Source organism: Phyllostomus hastatus, unplaced genomic scaffold (assembly GCF_019186645.2).
Source record: "Phyllostomus hastatus isolate PE091 unplaced genomic scaffold, TTU_PhHast_1.1 phas_contig_468, whole genome shotgun sequence".
Lineage (NCBI taxonomy): Eukaryota > Metazoa > Chordata > Mammalia > Chiroptera > Phyllostomidae > Phyllostomus > Phyllostomus hastatus.
Genome location: NW_025333884.1, coordinates 2217494 through 2240720, shown reverse-complemented (window position 1 = coordinate 2240720; position 23227 = coordinate 2217494). Strand labels below are relative to the sequence as shown.

General features: G+C 58.7%; 1 protein-coding gene across 3 annotated transcripts; it reads right to left on the bottom strand.

The window, feature by feature from the left end:
• Positions 1-190: 190 nt before the first annotated feature.
• On the bottom strand, positions 191-23096 carry LOC123822946 (CLK4 associating serine/arginine rich protein). 3 transcript variants are annotated; one of them, XM_045845142.1, is made up of 21 exons: positions 23030-23096; positions 21890-22018; positions 14810-14907; positions 14158-14259; positions 13848-13927; positions 11687-11771; positions 10326-10474; positions 9358-9454; positions 8269-8347; positions 8113-8186; positions 6769-6810; positions 5692-5907; positions 5300-5581; positions 3536-3799; positions 3203-3242; positions 2810-2870; positions 2565-2623; positions 2435-2481; positions 837-919; positions 514-538; positions 191-278 (listed from the first exon to the last, which is right to left on the bottom strand). In XM_045845142.1, the coding sequence occupies exons 2-21, from the start codon at positions 21986-21988 to the stop codon at positions 236-238; spliced, it is 2025 nt and encodes a 674-aa protein (XP_045701098.1). In that variant the 5' UTR covers positions 21989-22018; positions 23030-23096; the 3' UTR covers positions 191-235. The 3 variants fall into 3 exon arrangements, 1 of the variants encoding a protein (XP_045701098.1); XR_006786451.1 differs by lacking the exons at positions 191-278; positions 514-538 and having other exon boundaries at positions 3199-3242; XR_006786452.1 differs by lacking the exons at positions 191-278; positions 514-538; positions 837-919; positions 2435-2481; positions 3203-3242.
• Positions 23097-23227: the final 131 nt, after the last annotated feature.

The window sequence follows — 23227 nt, the reverse complement described above, 5'->3', positions numbered from 1 at the left end:
GCACCCAGATGCAGCCGCGCTTCCCACACAGGCCACACTGGCGCCTGCCCCCTGCCCCTCCCCTCCTGGCTGGCGGACAGCCGGTTTAGGAGCCCTGCACCCAGCACTCGCATGAAACTGAGGCCAAGTGAAGGGAATTAAATAACGTTTATTTCATCAGAGAACAAAACCAGCAGCATCACAGCTTGAGCCCTCACCCCACCCCAGCCCTTCACCCCCCCCCCCATGCTTCTGCCTAGTGTCGATAATGGGGGCTTCGAGATCTGGACCTTGAGCGCCTGGAAAGGAAAAGGGAGGGGCCCCGTGAGGGCTGGGCGGGACGCTGGGAGTCCTGTGCGCAAGCACCAGCACGCCCGGGGACCGCGGGGCCACGCTGGTCAGGAGGCGGCTGCGGAGGGAGGGCATTTCCGAGGGAGGAGGCAGCCCCTACACCTGGAGGTTCAGGGTGGGAATGGGCAGACCCAGCCCTCAACCGGACAGCTGATGTCCCAGGGAGACTGCCGGCTCACTCACCTTCGGGAAGAGCTGTAGTCTCGACCTGGAAAGGGAGGAGGAGGTGAGGGCCAAGCAAACGCCTGGGGCCAGGGGCGGGTTTGGACTTCCGGTGTCACCTGTGGCTGAGGTAACCCAGTGCGTGCACTGCTGGAACTACTGCCTGCGCTGCTGGCCTGCATCTCCCTTGTGACTGACCCAGCACATGTGTGTGTGCATGTGTGTTCACCCCGAGAGGTTTAATACATGGCAGGCTAACATGAGAACGCACCACGGTCTTTGTACCCAGTTTTGACATCGCTCTAATGCCTGGAGCCTCCAGCCCAGGGACTCGGGACACTCACTGTAACGGGGGGAGGGCGAGCGGCTCTGCCGGCTGTACTGGCGTTCCCACTCTTCTCTCTCCTTCTCTCTGCGTTCCCGCTCCCTGCAGGGGAAGAGGAGGCAACCCAGGGAGAGGAGAGTTCAGGACACTGAACTCCAGGGCCACAGGGCCACCTGCCCAGGGCAGGTGCTTCTGACATCCAGGTCCCTGTGGAAGAGCAAACCACCCCCACTTGGAAACGAGGACAGAGTGTGCAGAGTGGGGCCAGCCAGGCAGCGCTGGGGCCCAGTGCCCGTTGGCCCGGCTATCATAGGCTCACTGACCACACGGAAAGGAGGGCTACGCAGGTCAATCGTCTCCTGCTCCACTCAGCTAGGTATTTAATTGGTTTCTGACAGAATAACCGGGGTTTGCAATCCTCAGGGAGACGTTTCCTGGGGGCCTTCTCCCAGCTGAGGTGGGACATTTAGTAGCTCAGCAAAATGAGACTCCGGAGAAAGGCCCACAGGTGCTGAGTGGCCAAGGCAGGATCAGAGCCCAGGGCTGGTCCCTGGCACTCTGCCCCACCCCCACCCCCAACGGGAACCCACCCAACAAGGGGTGTGTGATATGGTAAGTAATGACAGCGACGGTAACAATGACAAACAGCAGTGGCATTGGGCATCAGGCTCTCCTACATGCCAGACCCCCGTGCTTCCCCGTGAGCCTTAAAATGGCCCCACCAACGCAGGGGCATTATCACACCTGTCTCACAGAGAAAGAGGTCCCAGCTCAGAGGGGTTACGCTGCTTGTCCAAGGGCCCACAGCAAGCACGGGGTAGAGTCAGAAACAGGTTAAGAGGCAACATGGTTCTGCCCCTGACTGACGCCCCTCCTTGCCAATGAGGAGCACCTGAGTGTCCTCCCGCGTGGCCCTGGAGGGGCTGAGGCCTTACGGGCACTGGTCGCCAAGTGAGCCTGTGAGGCCGGCCCTGAGGGCTAGGGCCCACCCAGGGCCACGCGGAGACACAGGGCTGCATGCGACTCTGCAGTGGAGGACCCAGAAACGAGCAGCAGCGGAGGGGAGAAAAGAAGCCCTGTCCAGCAGCACCAGGCCAGCCCAGCCACAGGGCTGGTTAGTTCAGCCCTTCCACAAATAGTACCACCTTAGTGTTCTGGGGGCTGAACACACCGGCAGCAGGCTGGCAGCCGGACCAGGTGTCCCAGTGGGGACACCAATAATAAGCAAGCAAAGCAGACCTCGCGCCAGGTGGGGGTGAGTGCTACAAAGCAAACAAAGCAGGACCGGAGGGTGGGGCGTTCTCAGTGCTAGTCCAGACAGGGGGGTCAGGGAGGAGACCCACCCCCGGGGCAGTGAGGAGGGAACCAGGTGGGGATCTAGGGAAGAGTATGCTGGGCCCAGAGAACAGGAAGGGATGTAAGCTGGTGGCCGGGAGAGCAGGGTCAGCAGGGCCGTAGTGACTGGGCTGCAGAGGGGAAACAGAGTCAGGCCAGGCGGGGGCTCCAGCAGGGCTGTGGCTCAGAGCCAGGGGGGCAGCGGGCAGTGAAGGGGATGAAGGGCTTCCCAGAGGCTCGTCTACGGCTGTGGCCCTGGCACAGGGAGCTGGACAGTCTTACTTCATCCGGATCTTCCGGGCCATGGCTCGAAGCTCGTCTTCCCGCTCCTGCGGCGGAGATGGCAGTGAGCGGCAGTGAAGGCTGGCCCAGCCGGCGCTCACTCACACGCCACCCCTCCCCCCGGCCTTACCTGCCGTTCGTGCTCCTGCTGTATCATCTTCTCCTGAGCGGCCTTCTTATCCGCCTTGACTGTGGAAGGAGGGGACACAGTGGCTGCAGGGTGCCCTCCGGAGCCCTCCCAGGGCAGAGGGCCGACTAGCCCTTGGCAGGGGGCAGCAGGACAGCACGCACACCCACTCCTCCCAGAGGGCCTCCCTGAAGCCAAGCTGGGAGGAGTGGGAGCGAGGGAGACTTGGGGCGAAAAGGGGGACATACACTGCCTGTTCAGTGCCTTCTGCATCCTCAGCTTCAGCTTCTCCTGTGGCGTCAGCTTGGGCTGGGGAAGGGGGAGAAGAGGCACAAGAGGGGGTGGGTGTCCTGGAGTTCCCACAACCCACCTCATCCAAGATCCTGCGGGGGGCATGTGGGGGGGCAGGCTGTGAACTCCTGCCGAGGAGTCTGGAGGCCCAGGGACAGGTGGAGCCCCAGCGAACAGTGAGAAGGCGAAGGGGATGTGAATCTCACGGGGACAGAGCCCTTCCAGCCCCCTCAGTCCCCGGGGTGGGATCTCTTGGCCCCCCCGGGCCCCCCGTGCAGGCCCACCGGGCCCAGCACTCGGGCACTGCTGCTGGCGGGAGTTAGACGAGCGAGTTCCAAATTCTTACTGACTTTGGCAGCTCCTGTCTCTTTACCAGCGGCAGGTTCAGTCCTGGGGGAGGAAAGAGCACCTGCCACCTCTGACCCCACACAGGCCAACACTGCCCTCAGACTGAGCGTCAAGGCTGTGGGTCTCAGACGCCCCCAGGGAGATGCTCTGTTCCCCCTGGATACACCGGGACAGGGCCGTGACCCGCCCTGGCTCCTCAGGCCTGCCCTTCCGGGTTGGGCCGTGCTCCCCTTGGACCTCCCCAGGCAGGCGCAAGTTCCCATCAAAGAAACCAGTCCGGTCGATCCCCCAACGCAAGCTGACAACCCTCTTCCCTCAGCCCTGCACCTACTCACTTTTTCAGCTTCTCGCCCACAGCGGGGGACGACGCTGGCCTGGTCAGCTTCTCTCTAGGGGGTGATGGCGAGTGACTCTGGCTGCGGCTGCGGCTGTGGCTGCGACTGCGGCTCCGGCTCAGGCTGGCGCTGGGGCTGCGGCTCCGAGTCAGGCTGCGGCTGCGGGATGGGCTGAGGGACCAGCTGCTGCGGCTGCGGCTGCTGCTGTGGTGCCTGGGGCCCCGGCCGCCCCGCCTGTACCAGTCGCCTGAGCGGGAGCGGCTCCTGGGGGCACAGCAGGAGGTAGGCATGAGGCCTCAGGGACCAAGTTTGAGCACACAGCCACCTGGCTCCAAACCTACAGTCCTCCTGCAAGGCCTGTGGCTGGTCGGGGGGGACCCCGCCTCCTTTCCAGCTCCTCTCCCCCAGAAACCCTGTGGCTCCCTGGCCTTGCTCAGTCTACACAGAGCCCACCCTCTAGGCAAAGCCAGACTAGAACTCACCAGACAGCAGTCACCCACCTCCCTGGGAGGCGACCTCTGGGAGGGTGGCACCTGGCTGGTCAGCTGCCCCTTTACACACTGTGCCTGGTTCTGAGCACTCAGGAGCTACACCCTCACCTTGCCCAGACCCAGGGTCCCACACCAGAGTGGACCCCCCGCCCCACTCCCACCAGGCTGCAGCACACAGCTGCCAGCCCCAGCCAGGGACAAGCAGCCCTGCCCTCCCTCTGCCCGGGGCCCTGGCACTGCTCAGGCAGGACTCTCAAGCAGACTGGCATCCAACAGGAGACCAACCCCCACCCCTCCTTTCTCCTGTTGTCACCCTGGGTCGGCCTACAAGGAATGACCCGGAAACCAAATCTAGGTCCCAAATGGATTCCGCTGGGGCTGTCCTGAGTTTTTACAAAATTCAAATTTGTTGGCAATACTGGAGAAACAAAAGCTGCCATTAAAAACCCCGGACTCTCAGCTTGTCCTGAGAAAACAGAAGAGTGGGCAGCACCAGGCCTCCCACTGACCCCAGTGACCCCAGCGGATGGCACATGTGCTCCCTGTTCACTAGGGCCCATGCGGCCCCTCTATTTCCCCTGCCAGATCCAGTAGGGAGCTGCTGTTGAGATGCCAGCGATGTATTACACAGGCGACAACAGCAGCCCTTCCCATGGGCTAGGCTACTGTATAAGCACTAAGCAGCTGTGTGGATTTGTCCCACCTCCATGGCAACTCACAGGGGATACTGCGTCTAATCCACAGAGACGAGGGCCTGAAAGCTCAACAGCAGGGCTGGAATTCACACCCAGGCAATGGCCCGGAGGCCTGTGTTCTCGCCCACCAACTGGAACTGCCTTTCAACAAGCAGCCTCAATCCCACCCAGTAAAACAGGAAGGATGTTCCAGCCCCTCAATGCTTTATTTCCTATACCGCCTGCAGCGCTCACCTCAAACCCTGCCACCCTGGCAAAGGGTTGCCTAGATTTTTTATCCCCCCCACCACCCCCGGAGTGCCCCAGCTATAAAGGCCAGGTCCAGCTGCACCCACACGAGGGTCCGTGCACTGCTCCACCTCTTGCCTGGGAACTCCCTGTGAGAAGACCAGGTCAGCCTCCTGTCCCCACTGCATCCCTGAGCACAGTGGCAGTGCTCCACCCATGTCACCACGCTTGGAGCTCCCTCGCAGAGTGGCCTACCTCCCCTGCAAACCCAGCACTGCCTGTCTCACCGACCTCAGGGCCCAGGCCACCAGCAGGTCCCTTGCCCCCCACGCTCACCAGGCTGCACGTACCTGCTTCTGCGCCGGGGCCCGTACCCACCACGCCGGGTTGGCGAGCGGGAGTAGCGGTGTCCGTCTCTGGAGCCCCCACCTGAGTGCCGCCGACCACGGCTACGGGAGCGTGAATAGCGACGGGAACGGGACCGAGAGCGAGACCAGGACCGGGAGCGGGAGCGTGCGTGGCGACCTGAGCGATAGTAGCCCCCACCTCGGCGGGAGCGGGAGCTGGAACGGGAGCTGGAGCGGGAGCTGGAGGTCCTTGAGGCAGAAGAGGAGGAGGAGGAGGAGCGGCGGCTGCAGGTGGGGCAGAGGGCAGGTCAGTACTGGCTTTGGCCCAGCGCCCCCTGCCCTGGATCCCCCCCACGGTGGCCGGGCATAGGGCGAGCAGCGTGAGCGTTACCGACCGGGCGTTGGCATTACGTCCCGGTGCGGGGCCGCCAGTCTGGGGGGGTGCGGGAGGCTTCCCTGTGGGGGCCCCTGATGCGGCTGCCGCCGCGGCCGCTGCAGCTGCCTCCTCATCGCTGCCCCCAAAGCTGGTGATGAATGTGATCTTCTCCTCTCGGCCCGGAGTGGGGGAGCGAGAGCGGGAGCGAGACTCAGAACTGGATTCCGTGGGCGACCTACAGAGCAGGGAGGGTACTCAGTGCCCAGGCTCCTGGGGCCAGCTGCCAGCTAGGGACACACACTGCAGAGCAGCAGGAACGAGAACCATGTGGCACCCAACGCCTGCCAGGGTCTGATTCACGACCGGCTGGCCTTTACAAAAAAGTCGGGAAAGGGCGTGACAGAGAACTTTGCGTAGCTGCGAGAAAAGGAGGGCAGATCTATATCTTTAACGTGGAAGCGTTTCCCAGTATGCATATCGAGGGTTGGGGCCAGGCAGTAAGTATGGTGCAATGCCTTTTCTGTAAGAGAAAGGGACCTCGAGCCCGCACAGCCAGCGTGTGGAGCCAGGCCTCTCACCAGAAGGTGTGCATGCCTCGCCTCAGGTACCCTCCACAAAGCCCCAGGAACCCCCCAGGTCCCTCCCACCCTGCTCTCGAGAGGGGAATGGGTCAGACTGAGGTCTGTCCACCCTCAACCCTGCCCCCCCACCACTGCCACGGCCAGGACAAACACGTGTGCACGGCCAGGTCATCACTGTTTCTGGGAGTTCAGATTAAAGACACGCAATTTCTAAGTTACACCTTTCTGCCATCTTTGGTCATTTTTAACACAAGGCTCCGGTGGAGTTAAATCGGAAAATTAAAGATGTATATGTATATAGAGAGAAAAAAATTGGGAAAGCAAGCCAACAATCTGGAAAACAAATGAAAAGACACAGACCCACATCTGACATCAAGTGCTAAGACCCCCAGAACACACCACCCAGTCTGTGAGCTCAGGGTACCCAACAGGGTGGGCCCCCCCACCCCTCAGCACCCCTGCCCCTCCGTTAGCGGGTTTGCTGGCTGCTGACCCCTGGGACCCCAGGAACTCACCGTTTATAGGGGTCGTAGGTGGGGCTGTCCCGGCGAGCATAGCTACGGAGAGAAGAGCAGGCTGAGGAGAGGAGACTTGGGGTTTGGGCTGGCATGGAACCGAGCCCAGCCCCAAACCTGGATTTCCAAGGCTGGGCCCTGGGCATAGTCAGGAGGGGCTGCTGGCCAAGTTATGGACCCTACTCTGACCCCTTTGCCCATCCTACCCTAGATCCGTCCAAAGCCTGAACCCTGACCCAACCCCAAACAACGTTGCAGACCCATCCTGACCCCAAGCAGCAAGGACTCCAGTCTCAGCCCTGCTTGGCCTCCAGACCCCAGACTGGAACTACCCCTCCTCCCACTCCATGCCCTGGGCTCTGCTCAGTGGGTCCTGGCTCACTGTCGGTGATGAGGATGCAATTAGAAGAACTAACATGTCTTAGACGCCACTTGCCCAGGGTCACACGTGTCCTAAATGAAAGAGCTGGGACTCCAACGCAGCCTGCCTCCGTGGCGATAACAATGACGCTAAGCATCAGTATGACTCTTTAATGAACCCGTTCCAGACTGAACACCAAACCCTGAACCCACAACAGGCTGTTTATGCCTCACAGCAACCCTCAGTCACACTTCTTGAATACAGAAGATGTAGCGAAAAGACGGACGACAGCCCTGGCCAGTGTGGCTCAGTGGATTGAGTGCCGGCCTCCGAACCAAAGGGTTGCTGGTTCGATTCCCAGTCAGGGCACATGCCTGGGTTACAGACCAGGTCCCTGGTTGGGGGGCACTCGAGAGGCAACCACACAGTGATGTTTCTCTCCCTCCCTTCATCCCCCCTTTTCTTCTCTAAAATAAACAAACAAATCATGAAACCTTGGGGGTGTGGGGGGGAGAGGGACAAGCTTGCCCAGGGCTACCAGGCCGAAGGGGCTGAGGCAGGAGGGCTCTCCACACACCAGCCTGTCGCATCCAAACCTGTTCAAGACCTCACTGTGGGCACTGGCACAGCCCCTCCTGGGAGATGACACTGTCTCTTTTCCAAAAGAAGAAACCGACACTGGAGAAAGGAAGCCACTTGCCTAAACTCTGACATGGAGCAAGCAACCAAGTAGCCCCTGCACCCCGCCTCTTCCAGGTGCCCTCGCCGCCTCCTGCTGGCTGCCGCAGACCCCGGCAGGGGCCCTGAGTCCCACAGAGTGAGGAGGAGGGCCAGCGGGGCAGGATGTTCCACTTCCCTCAAGGCCATCCCCACCTCTACACTTTCCCCACTCACTGCCCCACTTGGAGGCCTGCCCCCAAAGAGCCTTCCTGAGCCCCAAGCTCCTCCCACAGAGCCTGAGCACAGGGGGGAACCCCACCTACCTGGGTGGGCTGATCTTTCGGCCCCTCAGGCGCTTCTCCCGGAACTCCCTTCGTTGGCGCCGGGATCGACGGCCCTGGAGTAAGGCAGGTACCAGGCTGGTGAGGGGTGTGCCCTCCCTTAGACACACTCCTGCCCCCACCCCGGCCCAGCCCTACCGAGTACATGGCCTTCTCCTCCTCCAGGGCCTTAGCATGTTTGATGGCCTCTGCCTCCTCCTTGTCCTTCCGGAGCATCCTGCAGACAGGGACGAGGGTCATGAGGAAGGAGGGGCGTGCCACAGGAGGGTCACTGCCGGAGAAGGGACCCCGTGCCATCCTGGGGCCTCTTGCTCATTCGGCACTACCACTGAGCACTTACCGCACGTCAGCTGTTATTTCAGGTGGTGGGGATTCAGTTTTGATAAAAAGGAAAAAATCCTCACCCCCATGGGCTCACATTCTGGGGAAAAGACAGCCAATGACCACACTAATGAATCATGGGATAGGCGGGATGGAGAAGACCTTGGTGAGAAAATCCATTGTGAAAGGGAGAGAGGACGTGCCAAGAACAGACAGAACTGCAGCAGCTTTCAACAGGAGGGCAGGGAAGCCACAGGGACGGGACAGCTGGAGGGAAATGGGGAGTGAGTGGGCTGCACGGGCACTAGCCAAGCGAACAGCACACCGGGCGGCTGAGTGGCTTGGAGGGCAGATGGGGCCTCGGGCACCCGAGGAATAAGGAGGTCATGGAGGACGGGCCGGGGTGGAGTGTGCAGGCGGAGGGGGCAGAGGACCAGTCAGGCGAGACCTGCTGACCGTGGGGAGGACACTGTGGCTCCTGAATGAGCTGAGAGCCATGGAGGGCTCTGGGCTCGAACTTGGGGTAACTCAGATTCTGACTCCCTGCCCTGGGTAGCCAGGACAATTCTATGAGATCTGCATGGAGTGTGGCCCAGGGCAGAGGCTCCACCAGCCAAGCATGAAGAGGCAACCCAGCGAACAAAGCCGCTCCACTAGAGGGTGCCGTCCACCAGGCCCAGGAACCTGGGAGCCTCGCTGGGTGGGATCACCACAGGCCACCTGGAGCTGGGTTCTGCCTTAACTTCTGCCGGGGGAAGCCCGCAAGCTCAGAAACCTGTGTGTGCAAAGCCGGTGGTGCAGGGCCAGGCACAAAAGTGCTCAGGGGTGGGGTCGCTAGTAGTACCAGAGGTAATGACAGAAATGCCGCGTCCAGAGTGGGAAATGGTGTCCTCCAGCAGGCCTCACCTGACGAAGTCGCCATCAGCCATGCCGTAGGTTGTGGCCTGTTTGTTGAGATCTGCCACCTGCTCCTGATTCAGTTCATCCACGTCCACCTCCACGTCTGCACCAACAGAAAGGCTGTCAGGGACCAAAGCCAAGCCAGGGGACAGGGGAGAGGAGGCAGTGCCCCAGGAGGTGGGGGCAGGGGGTGCCCACTGGACTGGAGGCCTCTGCAGGGAGGGAGGGATTCAGCTCATCTCAGAGTCCCCAGGCCAGCAGGGGGCTCGGCCAGAGGCAGGCACAATAAACGGTGGAGGTGGGGTGGGCAGGCGATGTGATGGGTGAGGGCCCAAACGAATGAGCAGTGGCATGGACGAGCAAGATGAGCAGGACATATGGAGGCGTGAGGGAAGAGGGAGGAGTGACGGGACCGACAGAGGGTGGCCGGAGACAGGGGCGTGGGTCTCAGGTGCTCGGGAGTTGGATGCGTGATACGGAAGTGGGATGGACACTTTCCATGTGTGCGAGTGAGTCACCGGGCGGCTGAGTGGGAGCTGGGATGAAAGGCGGAGGAATGCAGCGGGCGGTTGGATCCACGGGTGCAGAGGCAGGGGAATGGCAGGGTGGGGGGCGAGGGATGCCTCTGTAGCTGGATGGCACTTGTTTTCCGGGAGAGAGAAAGAAGGGGAGGGAGAGACAGAGGCCAACCCACGCAGAAGAGAACAGAGCCAGAACCAGGGTTGGGACAGTGTCACAAAGCAGTGTCCTAGAAATGAGAAAGGAGACACAGAGAGGGAAGCTGGGAACAGGAGCACACGAGGGAGACAGCGAGGGTGGCGGGGGCTGGAGCGCCTGGAGCGCCTGCAGCGCCTGCAGCAGGGGTGGGAGAGGCGGGGCTCATGAGTGCAGCGCACCCCACGGCGGGTGAGGGACGAGACACGAAAATGATGCCCAGGGACTCAGGGAGGGGGAGGGCAGAGAGGGGACCCCACCGATGTCGGGGATGACCTCATCTTCGTCCGAGTTGCTCTCCTCCTCAGCTGGCGACTCCTCCTCCTCTGGCTTTTCTGCCACCTTGTCTACCTCAGCCACTGTGCTGTCCTCATAGGTGTAGCCAATGGAAGCCTTCTTCTCTGCCAGCCTGGGACAGGGGAGTCCGTGAGCCAGGGTAGCGCCCAGGGAGGGGACAAGCTCACCGAACTCCCTGCACACGGGCCTCTCGAGTTCCACAGCAGCACAGTGCCCTCGCCTCCAGGCCCTCGAGGTGTGCTCCCTCAGCCTGGAGCCCTTTGTGCTGCCTCCCATCGGCTTCTTCCAGGCAGGCCTCCCCCAGGTGAGGCCAAGCCCCTGCTAGCCCACAAGGAGTCACTACTGTCAGTGACAGCTCAGTCTCCCCCACCAGACTGTGAGTCCTGCAAGGGCAGGGCCCAGATTTATCACGGGTGAGTGTGGCCCATCTTTGTCTGGAACAGAACAGGGGGCCTGGCGCACGTCTGCTGCTGAATTTAGTCAACACCCCCTGATGCCGCCCCAGGGCCAGCCCCGTCGTGAAAGTGGGGCCACGGACAGAGTCACAGTCACATCTGTGGAAATGCTTCAGGCAGAGGGAAGCGGCAGATGTTAGGCTCACAAAGGGGGAAGCCAGGGTGGCAGGAGAGAAGGAGCCAGGGCTCCGGGACCACTGCGGAGCAAGTGGGGCCACACTGCATGGAGCAGGAAGGCCACCCCCGGAGGAGGGACAGGGTGTGTGAAGGCAGAGGGAGGGCAGGCACGGCCAGATGGGTGGGGAGCGAAGTGAGGCTGCCCGACGTCTGCTTTTCCGGGAGGGCAGCCCGGGCCCCTCCTGCTCCAGGGTCAGAGTCCACGCCCCCAGCCATTCCTCGAGGGACACAGCCTTGAGAAGCTCCTTTCCAGAGTGGCCATCGGCAGCCAACAGCAAGCCAATAGCACGGCAGGCACAGGGCGAGTGCTTCCCAAGCTTCATTTCTACAGTCCTCGCCACCCCTGGCAGAGGCGGCTGCCAGCCCCGTCTTAGAGGGAAGCACCCCGGGCCCGGAGAGGAGCACCTGCACAGGTAGCATCGGAACCCAGGCCCGTCCCTCCACAGGGCCGGCTCTCCTAACTGTGCCTCCCACCGGCACAATTAGAAAACACGCTGCAGAGGTTTGGCAGCAAACCTCTCCCCGTCAGCTGTTGCTCCCTCTAAACATTCACCGTGCGCCTACTGTGTGCTGAGCACTGGCCCGGGTCGGGGAGACCAAGGCGGACAGGATGACGAGGCCCTGCCCTGGTGGAGCTTAAACCACCACCCCCCGCCTTCGCCAGACCCTCGGCACCCCAGACCCCAGCTTACTTCTTCTTCTCGTCCTCACTGGGTCTCTGGAGGCCTCCGTACAACTCGTCCATGTAGATCTGGTACAGGCACTGGTCCTCTGAGACTGTAGCAAGGCAAGAGGCATGCAGGTCACGGGGGGCTAGAGACACTGGAACTTCGGGGGAGGGACACAAGAATGCAGGGGGGAAGGCAGGTAGGTGCAACCCGAGCCTGGCCGGAGGCAGAATCACTAGTTTCCAGGTAATCACAAACTGTGTGTGGTGGGGACACAGCAACTGCAGGAGAGCCCTGGCTATATACCACCGACTGATTCACCGCATCTCCCAATTAAGGGAACTTACTACTGTGTGCCTCAGTTGCCTTTTCTGTAAAGCAGGACCACTGGCAGAGCAGAGTGAGTGTCTGGTACTTGGGCACTGCTGCTTGACAACTGCTAGATGCCTGTGGCTGGACCCTTTGGAACTATAAACCTGTCATAAGTGCTGGATGTCACCTGGACCCCATGGGCCACTCCCATGTACTCTCTGTGGTTCAGTTTAAATTAAGTGTTGTTCGGAGCCATCTGGGCTCTCGTTCACCCACAACCCCCACCTCAGGGGGCTCGGTAATGCACCAAAGGTACGTTGACCTTATTACCCTGGCTCACTGCAGGACCCTGGGCAAATCCCCTTCCCTGTGTGGGCCTCCACTTTTCTATCTGTGAAGCGAGGGGCACGGGCCAGGCGAGCACAGAGGTGACACAGCCCAGCCCTCCCTGGCCCCAGCAGCTGTCCGGCTCCTGCCTGCAGTGGACAAGCCCTGGGGGAGGCCCTGCTGATCTGTCACTCTCCCTGCTCCCGCCACTTAGGCATTCTCGGTTCGCCCCTCAGGGCTGTTCTCCTGCCCAGAGCACTGGGGCTCCCCCTCCTCACCAGGGACTCCCACCACCTCTCACTGACCCCAGCTCGGCCCATTTTGCCCTATCACCCACTTTAGTTTGTAACCAGCACCCACTTTCACGATGACACATGTGCTGCCCCTCCCCCACCAGAACCCACAGGGGCTCAGGCGCTGAGGGAATGAATGAACACAGAGTAAGACGTGAGGAAGGGAAACCCTGACTCTAGCACCAAGAATCCACGTAGCCCTGGGTGGGAGCAAGACCACAACAGTATCAACAGTGATGAATTTCCTTAATTCTGGGGCCTCGCTGACTGCTAGGATTTGGAAGCTCTCTGATCTTAGAGATGCCAAAACGTCTGCCTTGAAAACAAAGACACATGGGAATAGTGAGCCCATAGGGAGAGCCACCTGTGCCAGGCTCGGGCGCCCTCAGCGAACTGTCACAACGCTGCGTGGGGCAGAGCCCACCACTATCGCCGCTCTCCGGGAGGAGCCTGAGACCCGCCGGGCTAAGGGATCCATGTGGCCCGACTCCCCCCTCACTCCGCAGGGAACCCTGAGAAGGGGAGGCTCCAGGTCCTTCTCAGGAGGCGAGCCAGAGTTTGGAGCTGGCCCTCGGGGGACAGCGATGGTTACGGGCAGGGTAAGGGCTGCAGCTCCGTGGACGTGGCGTCCCCCCAACCCGAACCACACTGTCCTTGTCTGTAAAATGGGGCATCGCCCCTACCTTGCCATGGGGTGTGCAGATGTAATGAGATAAAAAGACAAAAAAAGCCCAGGTCTGACAGGGTCCAGACCTCCCTGGGCAAGCCCGGGGCAGGGCAGTGTCCCTGAGCCTGTTTTCTCACTGGAAGGCAGCGGCGACCGCTTGGAAAGCAATACTGGACACACACGAGTGCTTGGCAAACTGGGAAACTCGGTGTCAGTAACCGTTTAAATTGTTTAAAACAAGGGGCAACTTCCTCTTCAGATCTGACATCTGACCCATGCAGGCAGGGGAAATAAATACACAGAGGAAACGTGTTATTACAATTTCCCCCAACTTTGTAGGACAAAAGGCCATCGAGTCAGAAGGCCTGGGGTGTAGAGGAGACCTTGGCAGGACTGGTCGGTTCAGCAGACGTCTCCTGCCTCCTGCACCCATTCAGGAGCGGGAGGCCCCGAGAGCGACAGAGTGGGACCAAACCCGGGGTGCTTCAGTAGAAAACACTGGAGGGAAACTTTTCTTCCCAAACTTGTCGAGGTCTCCCAGTCTCTCGGGACCCCAAACCACCTCCCTGCACCCCAGCTCACTCACTGCCAGCAAAGTCGTTCTGCACCAGGCCTCGGTAGCGCTCGTAGTTACATTTCCGCTCGTCCGACTCCTGTTCTGGGGAGCTTTGGTGGAGGTCAAGGTCTTGAGATCAGAGGGAGAGGATGGATCCCACCCCAAGCCAGCAGGAAGGGGAGGAGGGGCCCAGCTTAGGCTGGGGGACTGGGCGGGGGGCACTCCCCAGCTGCACACCGCCTTCCTCCCAGGAAGGTGCAGGCGGGCAGGCGGGCAGGGAAAGAAGAGGCGCTGCTGGGCCAGACTCCCTGCCTGGCAACCCCTTGGGGAGACAGCTTACATGGTTGTGAGCAGTGGGGGGGTATAGTCAGGGATGTGGTCCAGGTGGGCACGGACATCAAAGCGGTCAATCATGTTGTTGGTGTCCCCCTGCCAAGGCATCCTGAAGTGGAAAGCAGGGCACAGGGAGCTTAGGGTCCCCACTGCTCAGGACACAAAGTGCCTATTCCTTGCCACCTCAAGCTTGTGAGTGTAACTCTCAGCCCCCTTGGACCCCACACTGTAGCCCTCACCCTCACCCCTCTCCTCTCAGTCCCTCATGCTACAAACCTGCCTGAATAGGGGACGTGATTGGGGCCCCACAGAAACTGGGGTCCTTTTCCCCAGAACCAAGCAAGAGCTGGAAACTTGAACCAGGTCCTAGGGGCCACTTGCCAAGCCTCAGTCACCCAAAACATCTCTGGCCACCAACTTCCGGCTTCATTTCGGCCTCTGATCCTGGCCCTGGTCCTGCCCACTCCCCTCCAAGTCCTCCAACCACCACTGCACCCTAGGGCCTCCATCCCGACCCGTCAACACTCCTTGACTGGTGATCGTCACCTTCCCATGCAAGTCGAGCCTCGCCTGCCTGAATCCTCAACAGCCTGTCTATACCCCAGGTCCCTTATGACTCTTGTCACAGACACTGCCCAGCCCCCCAAACTCAGTCTTACATGTTAACAGGGCTCTCTGCAGCCAGGGCGACTGCAGAATCCAGGTGGATCTTGCAAGACCTGCCGTGCACCTGCAAGAACTGGGCTGGGTCCTTCTTCTGCAGGAATAGACAGGATGGACGTTACCTCCCAAATGAGCTCCAAGCCTCACCAGCCCCCACGCAGCCCCGTAGAGCAGTGAGCTCAGCTCTCTGATGTCAAACAGGCCATCCCTGCACAGGGATGGTGGGGTGGCAGCACGATCAGGGGCCACCCAACCTCTGGGGAACAAGGGAAGGGGTTCCTCTCGATGTGGCAGCAAGGGGCTCTGAGCTCTGGCCCCATATTCCACATAGCCAGCACCGAGACCCCCCTCCCTAACACATTACCTCCCAACCCTTCACCCCACCCCCACCCCCGCCCAGGGCATTCAGAGCCAGGAGTGTGCACTTCGGCCTGGACCAGCCGCCAGGACTGACAAGCACACCAAAAATGACCAGTGTCACTAGGCATCAGAAACACCAATCAGAATCATGAGATACCACTCCACACTCGGCAGGACAGCTAAAATGGAAAGAACAGACAGTCTCAAGTATTGACAAGAATGTGGGGAAAGTAGGTTCTTCAAACAGTAAACAAAGAAGGACCGTGTGACCCCACAATTCCATTCAAGGACAGATACTCCAATGCTTCTATACAAACGTTCATGGCAGTGCCATTCACCACAGCCAGAAGGTGGAAGCAATCCAAACAGCCACCAGCGGATGACAGTTAAAGCGTGGTGCATCCACACAACGCAACATTGTTCAGCGATAACGAGGAACAAGGCACTGATCCCTGCTACCACACGGGTGAACCTCGAGAACATCACGCTGGGCGATCCCGTTTACGTGAAGTGCCCAGAACAGGCAAATTCATGGAGACGGAAAGCAGATCAGTGGTTACCCAGGGCTGGGAAGTCTGGGGAGGGGAAGGGGGACGACTGACTGCTAATGAGTACAGGGTTTCTTTCAGAGGTCATGAAATTTTCTAAAATTAGACTGTGGTGATGGTTGCACAACCCCGTGAACATGCCGAAAACCACTGAACTGTACACTTGAAACCAGTGAATGGTATGACATGTGAATTGTATCTTCAAAAAGCTGTTTTTGACGTCATGAAGATGGGGGGAAAATATCCCCCTGAATCTACGCCCCCCCAGACCCAAGCCCTCACTGGCGTGAGGGCACGGTTCCAAGGCACCGCCAAGGCACCGCCACCGTCGGGAGAGGAGGACGTCTGGCAGCGGCTGCTGCATCACTGAGCACCCGCGCGCAGGCCTGGCTCCACTTGGCTGCGTGCTGCAGCGCAGCACCCCACGAGAGCCACACAGAGGCTGCTGTGCCCGTGCTGAGCCCTCGCCAAGCCTTGCCAACGCTTACCCGACACCCAGTCCCTGCCCACGGCCCCAGTGCAGCCCCCACCCTGCTCCAGCCAGCATCCCCTCTTGCTGGGACCAGGTGGTGGCCTCTTCTAGGACTCCCTGCGGGCACCCTCGGCCTCTGCAGTCCGTTGCCCACACCATGGCCAGGGGATCTGTGAAAACCTACTAGTCCCTCTGCTTGGAGCCCTGGCATGCATTCCCCCAGCTCTGCTCCAGGCAGCCTGGCCCACACCATTCCCTGAACACCCCAGGCTCGCTCCATGCTCCACTTAGGCCCTTGAACCTGCTACGTCTTGCGCAGGGACACTCCTTTGCGTCTCTCAAATCTCCAACTAGAAGCCTTCCCTGCCAACTCTATCAAGATAAATAGCTCATCCCACAACCCCTCACTTCCTCTATCTCCTTGACCCCACTATCTGCTTCAGAGCGCCCACCACCACACAACTTCACACCTCGTGTTAACTGATCACCCATCTCTCACACTAAAACATCGCCTCCCCCAGGCAGGGATCTCTGTGTTGCTCAGTCACACACCCAGTGGCTAAACAGGCCTGGTCCACAGCAGGTGCTCAGAACACCCTGCACTGACAGACAAGAACGCTGAGCCCCTCCAGGAAAACCCGTCAGCACTGAGTTGCCGGGATTCTGCACTGCCATGCTGCCTCCATCTCCTGCTCCAAACCCTGATGGCAGGCAAGCAGGCACACCCGCCCCTGCAAGGAGCTGAGGAGGCCACAGCTGGTGTCAGGACACCATCCATCCTGCACACTCTGAGTGCCAGGTGCTGGGCCAATACTGTCCTTTCACACATGAAGAAGCCGAGGGGGGATGTGCCCAGGACCACAGGGGCTGGCAGAGGTGACACTGCTAGAATTCAACTCCTCACCTGCCCCTTACCTGGCTCCTCCCGTTCCTCCTCTCAGGCCACATAGCTCCTCAGCCCCATGACAGCCAAGTTTAAGGCCAAGACCTCCTCACACTCGTCAGGCTGCTCCCTACCAAAGGCCCAGTGGCCACAGCCATGACTCATAGGACATTGTTTGCAGGATGGACTTTGGCAGATACAGGGGAGCCCCTGGTTGTGCAGGCACCGCAAAAAGCACTGGGCTGGGAGTCCAGAGCCTTGCTCTGTTGGGAAATTCCGGACAAGTCTATGAGCCACACTGAAAGCGAGACACTGAATGAAATGTTCTATGCACATCATCTCACTCAGACTTCTCCACCATGGGAGAAAAGTGCTACTGTTGTCCCGGACGAGGAAACTGAGGCTCAGAAGGATAAGGCCCCCATGCTTGACATCACATCAGTGATCAGCAGAACCAGTATCTGAACCCAAACAAGCCTGACACAAACTCATCGTCTTCAGCACTTTTAAGTGCACAGTACTGCAGCATTAACTACACACACCTTGCCGTGAACCTCTCCACCCTACAGAACCAACACTCCATGCCCCATGAACAACAGCTCCCCGCCCCTCCCCCAGCCACCACCGCTGTTTTCTCTTTCTAGGCGTCTGACTACCTTCGGTGCCTCCTCTACATGGGATCTTGCGGTGTGCGTCTTTTGTGACTGGCTGATTTCACTAGGCATAATGTCCTCATGGCTCCCCCAAGCTGTAGCTTGTGAGAGGACTTCCTTCCTTTTCAAGGCTGCATAATACTCCATTGTACTCATAGACATTTTCTTTATCCATTCATCAGTAGAGGGACACTAAGGCTGTTTCCACGTCTTGGCCATGGTGAATAATACTGCCATGCACACGGTGTGCCAGTATCTCTCCAGGATCTAAAATCCATTCGTAACCTTGGGCTGTTGCGCCTCCAGGACAGGATGTGGTCAGAGAACTTCATTCATGAAGCGATTCACTCCATTCAGGCGCCTGTTAAGCAGGCGCCTACTATGTGTAGGCCATGTGCTGCCCTCACGGCTCACAAGTCCAGTGCAGGGGGGACAGGCCCACCCCACAGGGATGACCTAGATGGGGCAGCGCTGGGATGGGGGGGCTCAGGAGGATGCTTGCCTGACTCAGCCAGGGGAGGTGGGGGCTCAGCCTTGGGGATTTCTGGAGGAGGAGACACCTGGGCTGAGATGTGTTTATTTCCCACTTTCTTAAATTCAGCGAATTGTTTCTTTACGCAAACCACTGATTAAAGAAAACAGCTGATCAGACACCAAAGGACAAACCAGAAGGAGAGAAGCCACCTCTATCCAGACATGCTGCTTTGGCCTGCCACGGTTTACTGCAGCCTCTTCAGAACTCATACAGCAGCCTCCTCTCTCGGTGCAAGAATAGGATGAGAGTGGACTGCGAACCAAAGTGTCGCAGGTTCGATTCCCAATCAGGGTACATGCCTGGGTTGCAGGCCATGACCCCCAGCAACTGCACATTGATGTTTCTCTCTCTCTCTATCTCCCTCCCTTCCCTCTCTAAAAATAAATAAATAAATAAAATCTTAAAGAATAAGATGAGAGACCCATCCCGGCTGCCCATCCCCCCCTTCAGAGCAGCCATCAGCAACTGCCCAGCCACTGCCACTGTCCACAGCTTGGTGGCTCAAGTCTGAATGCCGATCACGTTCACGTACAAGGACAATGACTGCTTGTACAGGCCTGCACCATGAAGCGCCCAGATACTGTTCTTGTTCTTGAGGCCCTTCCCTGCCATCCCCAGTGAGAGGGGCTGGTCATCACCACTGCCCCAAGGGGAAAATAAAGCTGAGGGAGCTCCCGCTAACAAGGAGGAGCACCGGGAGTCCCAGGCCTTCAGAGTGACCCAATCCCAGCCCCCTGTCCCCTCACCATCCATCAAACTGGATGCACATTCCAGCTCAACCTGGCAATAGCAAGTTCCGTAACAACAGGAGCCAGCATGGCCCCGAGCAGGCCCACGCCCAGCGGTCTGAGGGCCCAATCGCCCTGAATACTCCAGCGGCCCAGTGAGGGGACTGCTCTTGCCTCCGCCATTTATGGCAGACCATGAACTGGCAACCAACATCCACCCCCTTCTCCAGCAATAACAGGATCCCTAATGTATCAGACACAGGGCCACCCAGCACAAAGTCTCCATCTCTTCGCCTGCCCTGGGGTTGTGTGTGACCACAGGACTGCTTTCCCGCCAGGAGGATATGAGTCGAAGTGCATGTGCAACATCTAGAAACTTTAACACTGGCGTTAGCACCTCAACCTCTTGGCCATCCCTTCCTCTTGCCTGCTGGATGGAATGAAGATGTGATGACGAGAGCATGAGCAGCCCTCTCAGACCTTGAGACGACACCGGGAAGAGAAGCCACACACAGGTGAGGAACAAAACGAGTCCTTGAGCAGAGCTGGGTACCACAGGGCTTCTATGTGACAAGGCAATAAACTTCTATTTTGTTTAGGTCACTGACACTTTAGGTCTCCATTATTCACAGCCAAACTTGATTCTATATGTTGCATCACTTCACGTGTAGAAGGGGGAATCAGGCTCAGGGGATGTCACTCGTCCAAGGTCACACAGTACCTAAGTGAAACAGCTGAAATCTGAACCCAGAACCCTGTGACTCCAAACTCTGAGGACCCACCCATTTGGCACGTTGCCTCACAGCTGTGTCGCCCTAACAAGTCACCATGCCTTTCTGAACTTCTGCTTCTGCAGCAGAAAGCCCTGGTGAGAAGCTGAGAGCCTGGGTCAGAAAGCCGGCTCTGCCCTCCTGCCGTGTGGCTGCCGGCCATGGCTCTCTGAGCCTCGGTCTGCTCACCCGTCATATGAAGCTGTAAGAACCACCTCCTCGGCTGGGGTGAGGATCGGATGGAGCAGAGATGTGTGTGAAGGGCTTAACACAGTGGTTAACATAGAAATGCTTAAGAGCGTGAGCTGTTATTGTCAGCATCGCCTTGGTCTGGCACACCATGGCCCTTGATAAGTGGCAGCCACTCATTCCTGCACATGGGTTGTGTCCCTGGTCACTGCTGGGACCTCAACTACAACCAAAACAGGCCAGGCTCTGCCCTTGTGATCATGGGCTCTCCCTTCAGCCCAGTGGTTTGCCTGTGGGTGACAGAAGTGAGGAGCTCTCAGAGATTCCTCTCCTAGGGTAACAGCAGCCGCTGTCTCAGGGGTGACTTTAGGGATTCAAAGAAATCATGCATCTAAAGTGCTTCTCATTGCCCAGTGCCTGAGAGGGACCAAGTAAAATGGTAACTGCTACTATTATGTTGGTTTAGTTCTTTCAAACCATGTTTGTGGGGCCTGAGCTTGGGATGCACGCATGACCCAAATATACCTAGTCCCCAGTCTTATAGAGCTGGATGTATGTGTGCTAAACTTCACAAAGGGAAAGGACAGGGAGCGATGGCAGTGCTTACAGGGACACATAACAGACCAGGGCAGATGAGGGAAGACTGCCCCTATGGACCGAGATCTGACAGATGAGCTGGCGTTAACCAGGCATAGAAAAAGCTCGTGCAAAGGCACAGTGGCAGGAAAGGGCTATATAATTCTAGGAAATAAACACATGTTCTTCATAAACTTTTATGTTAGAGACAGTCACCTAAGTAGTGAGGAGGCTGGATGGCTGGAGCAAAGGAATGAGGCCAAGCTGGTGGCATGAGTCTGGAGGGGACCGAAAGCCAGACCAGCAGGACCTTGAAGGCTGTGTTGAGGGGCCTGGGTTTTCTCTTAAGGGGACTAGGGAGCCACAGAGGAGTTCTGAGCAAGGGAGGGACAGGGTCAGCTTTGTGCTTTAAAAACACCTCTCTGACCCTGGCTGGTATGGCTCAGGTGGCTGGAGCATTGTCCCTTAACCAAAAGGTTCAGGTTCAATCCCCAGTCTGGGCATGTACAGGAGGCAACCAATCAATGCTTCTCTCTTGCATCGAATTTTTCTCTCTCCTTTCCTCTCTGTCGAAAAGCAATGAAAAAATGTCCTTGGGTGAGGAAGAAAGAAAGACCTGCCTGAACCCTCTGAGGAGGGTGGATTGGTTAGAACAAAACTAAAGGCCAGGAGACCAGGGAGGAGACTGCAGGAGAGATACCATAGCAAATAGGAATGTCTATATAAATATCATTTAACAGGAAAACAGACCTGCCATTTCAAGCCGGGGTCTCAGCAATAAGTAAGAGTTAAATTGGTGAGGGGAGGCATTACAATGCACACACACACACAAAACTCTCTGGAGCTGCCCAAGGATAAAGCTGAGAGGCCGGCAGAGGACCTTCAGGTCATGGGATGGAGTTTGGTTTCCTCTCCAAATGCAAGGGAGCATCAAAGCATCGAACAGAAGAGGGAAGTGGTTAGAGCTCACTTAATGAATGCCAATGGCACTCCTGTAGGATGCCAAGCCAAACTTCAAGAATGGCTGAGCTCTGGGCCCTGGGAATACAGCAGTGAGCAAGAGAGACGACATTCCGGAGGTGACCAGCCTCCCAGCTGGACTGCTCTGAGTGTCACAAAGACGGTCCTTCTTCCTGCTAACACCGGCTCTGCTCCAAGGCCACACCGAACAACACAGCATGCGCTAACAGAACGTCACAGGGTTTTACAATGATTACACAGAAGAAATGACTGGATATTCTGAGGCAACTGGGCCCTTGGACTGGCATACTCCTGAGCCCAAATTTTACCAGGATGACCAGGGCCCCACTCTCCCCCACTCTCTTGGGGAGCTCCACCCCAGATTAAAGGTCGGTTACTCACGATCTTTTCGTAGTACTCCCGCCGCCGCTCCGCCCTCTTCTTGTAGTCAACCATCATGCCGCGAAGCTTCCGCTCGTGCTTCCGAGCCTCGTGCCACATTGTGGAGAGGCCAAGCCTGAGGCCCCAAACCTGGGGCATGAGAAGAGGGGAGTGTCAGATGGGCTGTAAAAACCCTATGAGCAGAGTCACAGTCACCTGTAAGTTGGTGACAGAGCTAAGCCTAAGTGCCAGCTTCAGGGAGAGCAAACGAAGCTGCACAACCTTGCACCAGATGCTCAGGGTATATATCCCTGACAACTCTGACCCAGCAGCTAGGGCATTCTGAAAGCCTCCAGGTGATTCTGGAGTGAGCATCCATCTTTGGGAAAAGAGTGTCCTCGTTCAGCAAGCAAAAGTCCGGAATGAAAGGTTTTAGAATGGAAGGAGCAACTGAAGTAAGATCTGGAGGCAGACCCTAAGCAGCTGAAACTGGAGCTCAAGGGAGGGGAAAGGCTCAAACGGCTCCCCACCAGGAGCCATCCGTGAAGACGGGTATGGGTCGTAGGAGCATTAAGATGAAGACAGGTGGAGGAAGAGGAGAAAAACTGGGAAAAGAGTAGTGGTATGGAGGTGGGGGTCGAGGGCAGGTGAAGGGCGTGGATGGAAGACGACGTCGCCTGTGCGAGGAGGAGGAACTTGGGGGAGCCCTGTCATTCCTCACAGCGGGGCTGAGGTCTAAATGAGGAATGTGAATGGGGAGTGGGGTTTAAAAAAGGGAGAGGAGGCAGAGGGAGCTGGAGCTGGCAGATGGGCGGGAGTGGGTTGAGTTTAGGGTCAAGGCTGGTGGACGGGAGAGGAGTCCGAGGGTTTGACCAGGGCTCGAGGACAGGATCTGGGCCTGAAGGTTCCGGCTAAGTTTTGTTTGACAAGGAAGAGGGACCTGTGGCCAGTGCCGGCGTTGGCCGCGGCAAGTTCCGGCCCCCGGAGGAGGCAGGGGCGCGGCCTGAGGCGCCGAAGGCCGGAGGAGGTGCGAGGTGTGAGGCCCTCAGGGCCGGGGACAGGCAGAGGCTCGCAGAGGCGCGGGGAGGGGCGGAGGCTAGGACGAAGCTGGGCTGACGCCACCCAAAGGCCAGCACGTCGGGGCCCACTGCCTGCACTCACCGGCTAGTCGCCGTCTACCACCGCTGCGCTCGCGCGCGGCCCGCACCGGAAGCGGAAGTGGAAGGCCGCGCGAAGGGGGAGGGGCGGAGCCTGGCAGAGCGCGCTTCCGCTACGGCGAGGGGTGGGGCCTGGGAGGAGGGCGGGGAGAGGTGGAGCAGAATAGAGCCTGTGGGCTCTGCGCTTAAAAGAGACGAGACT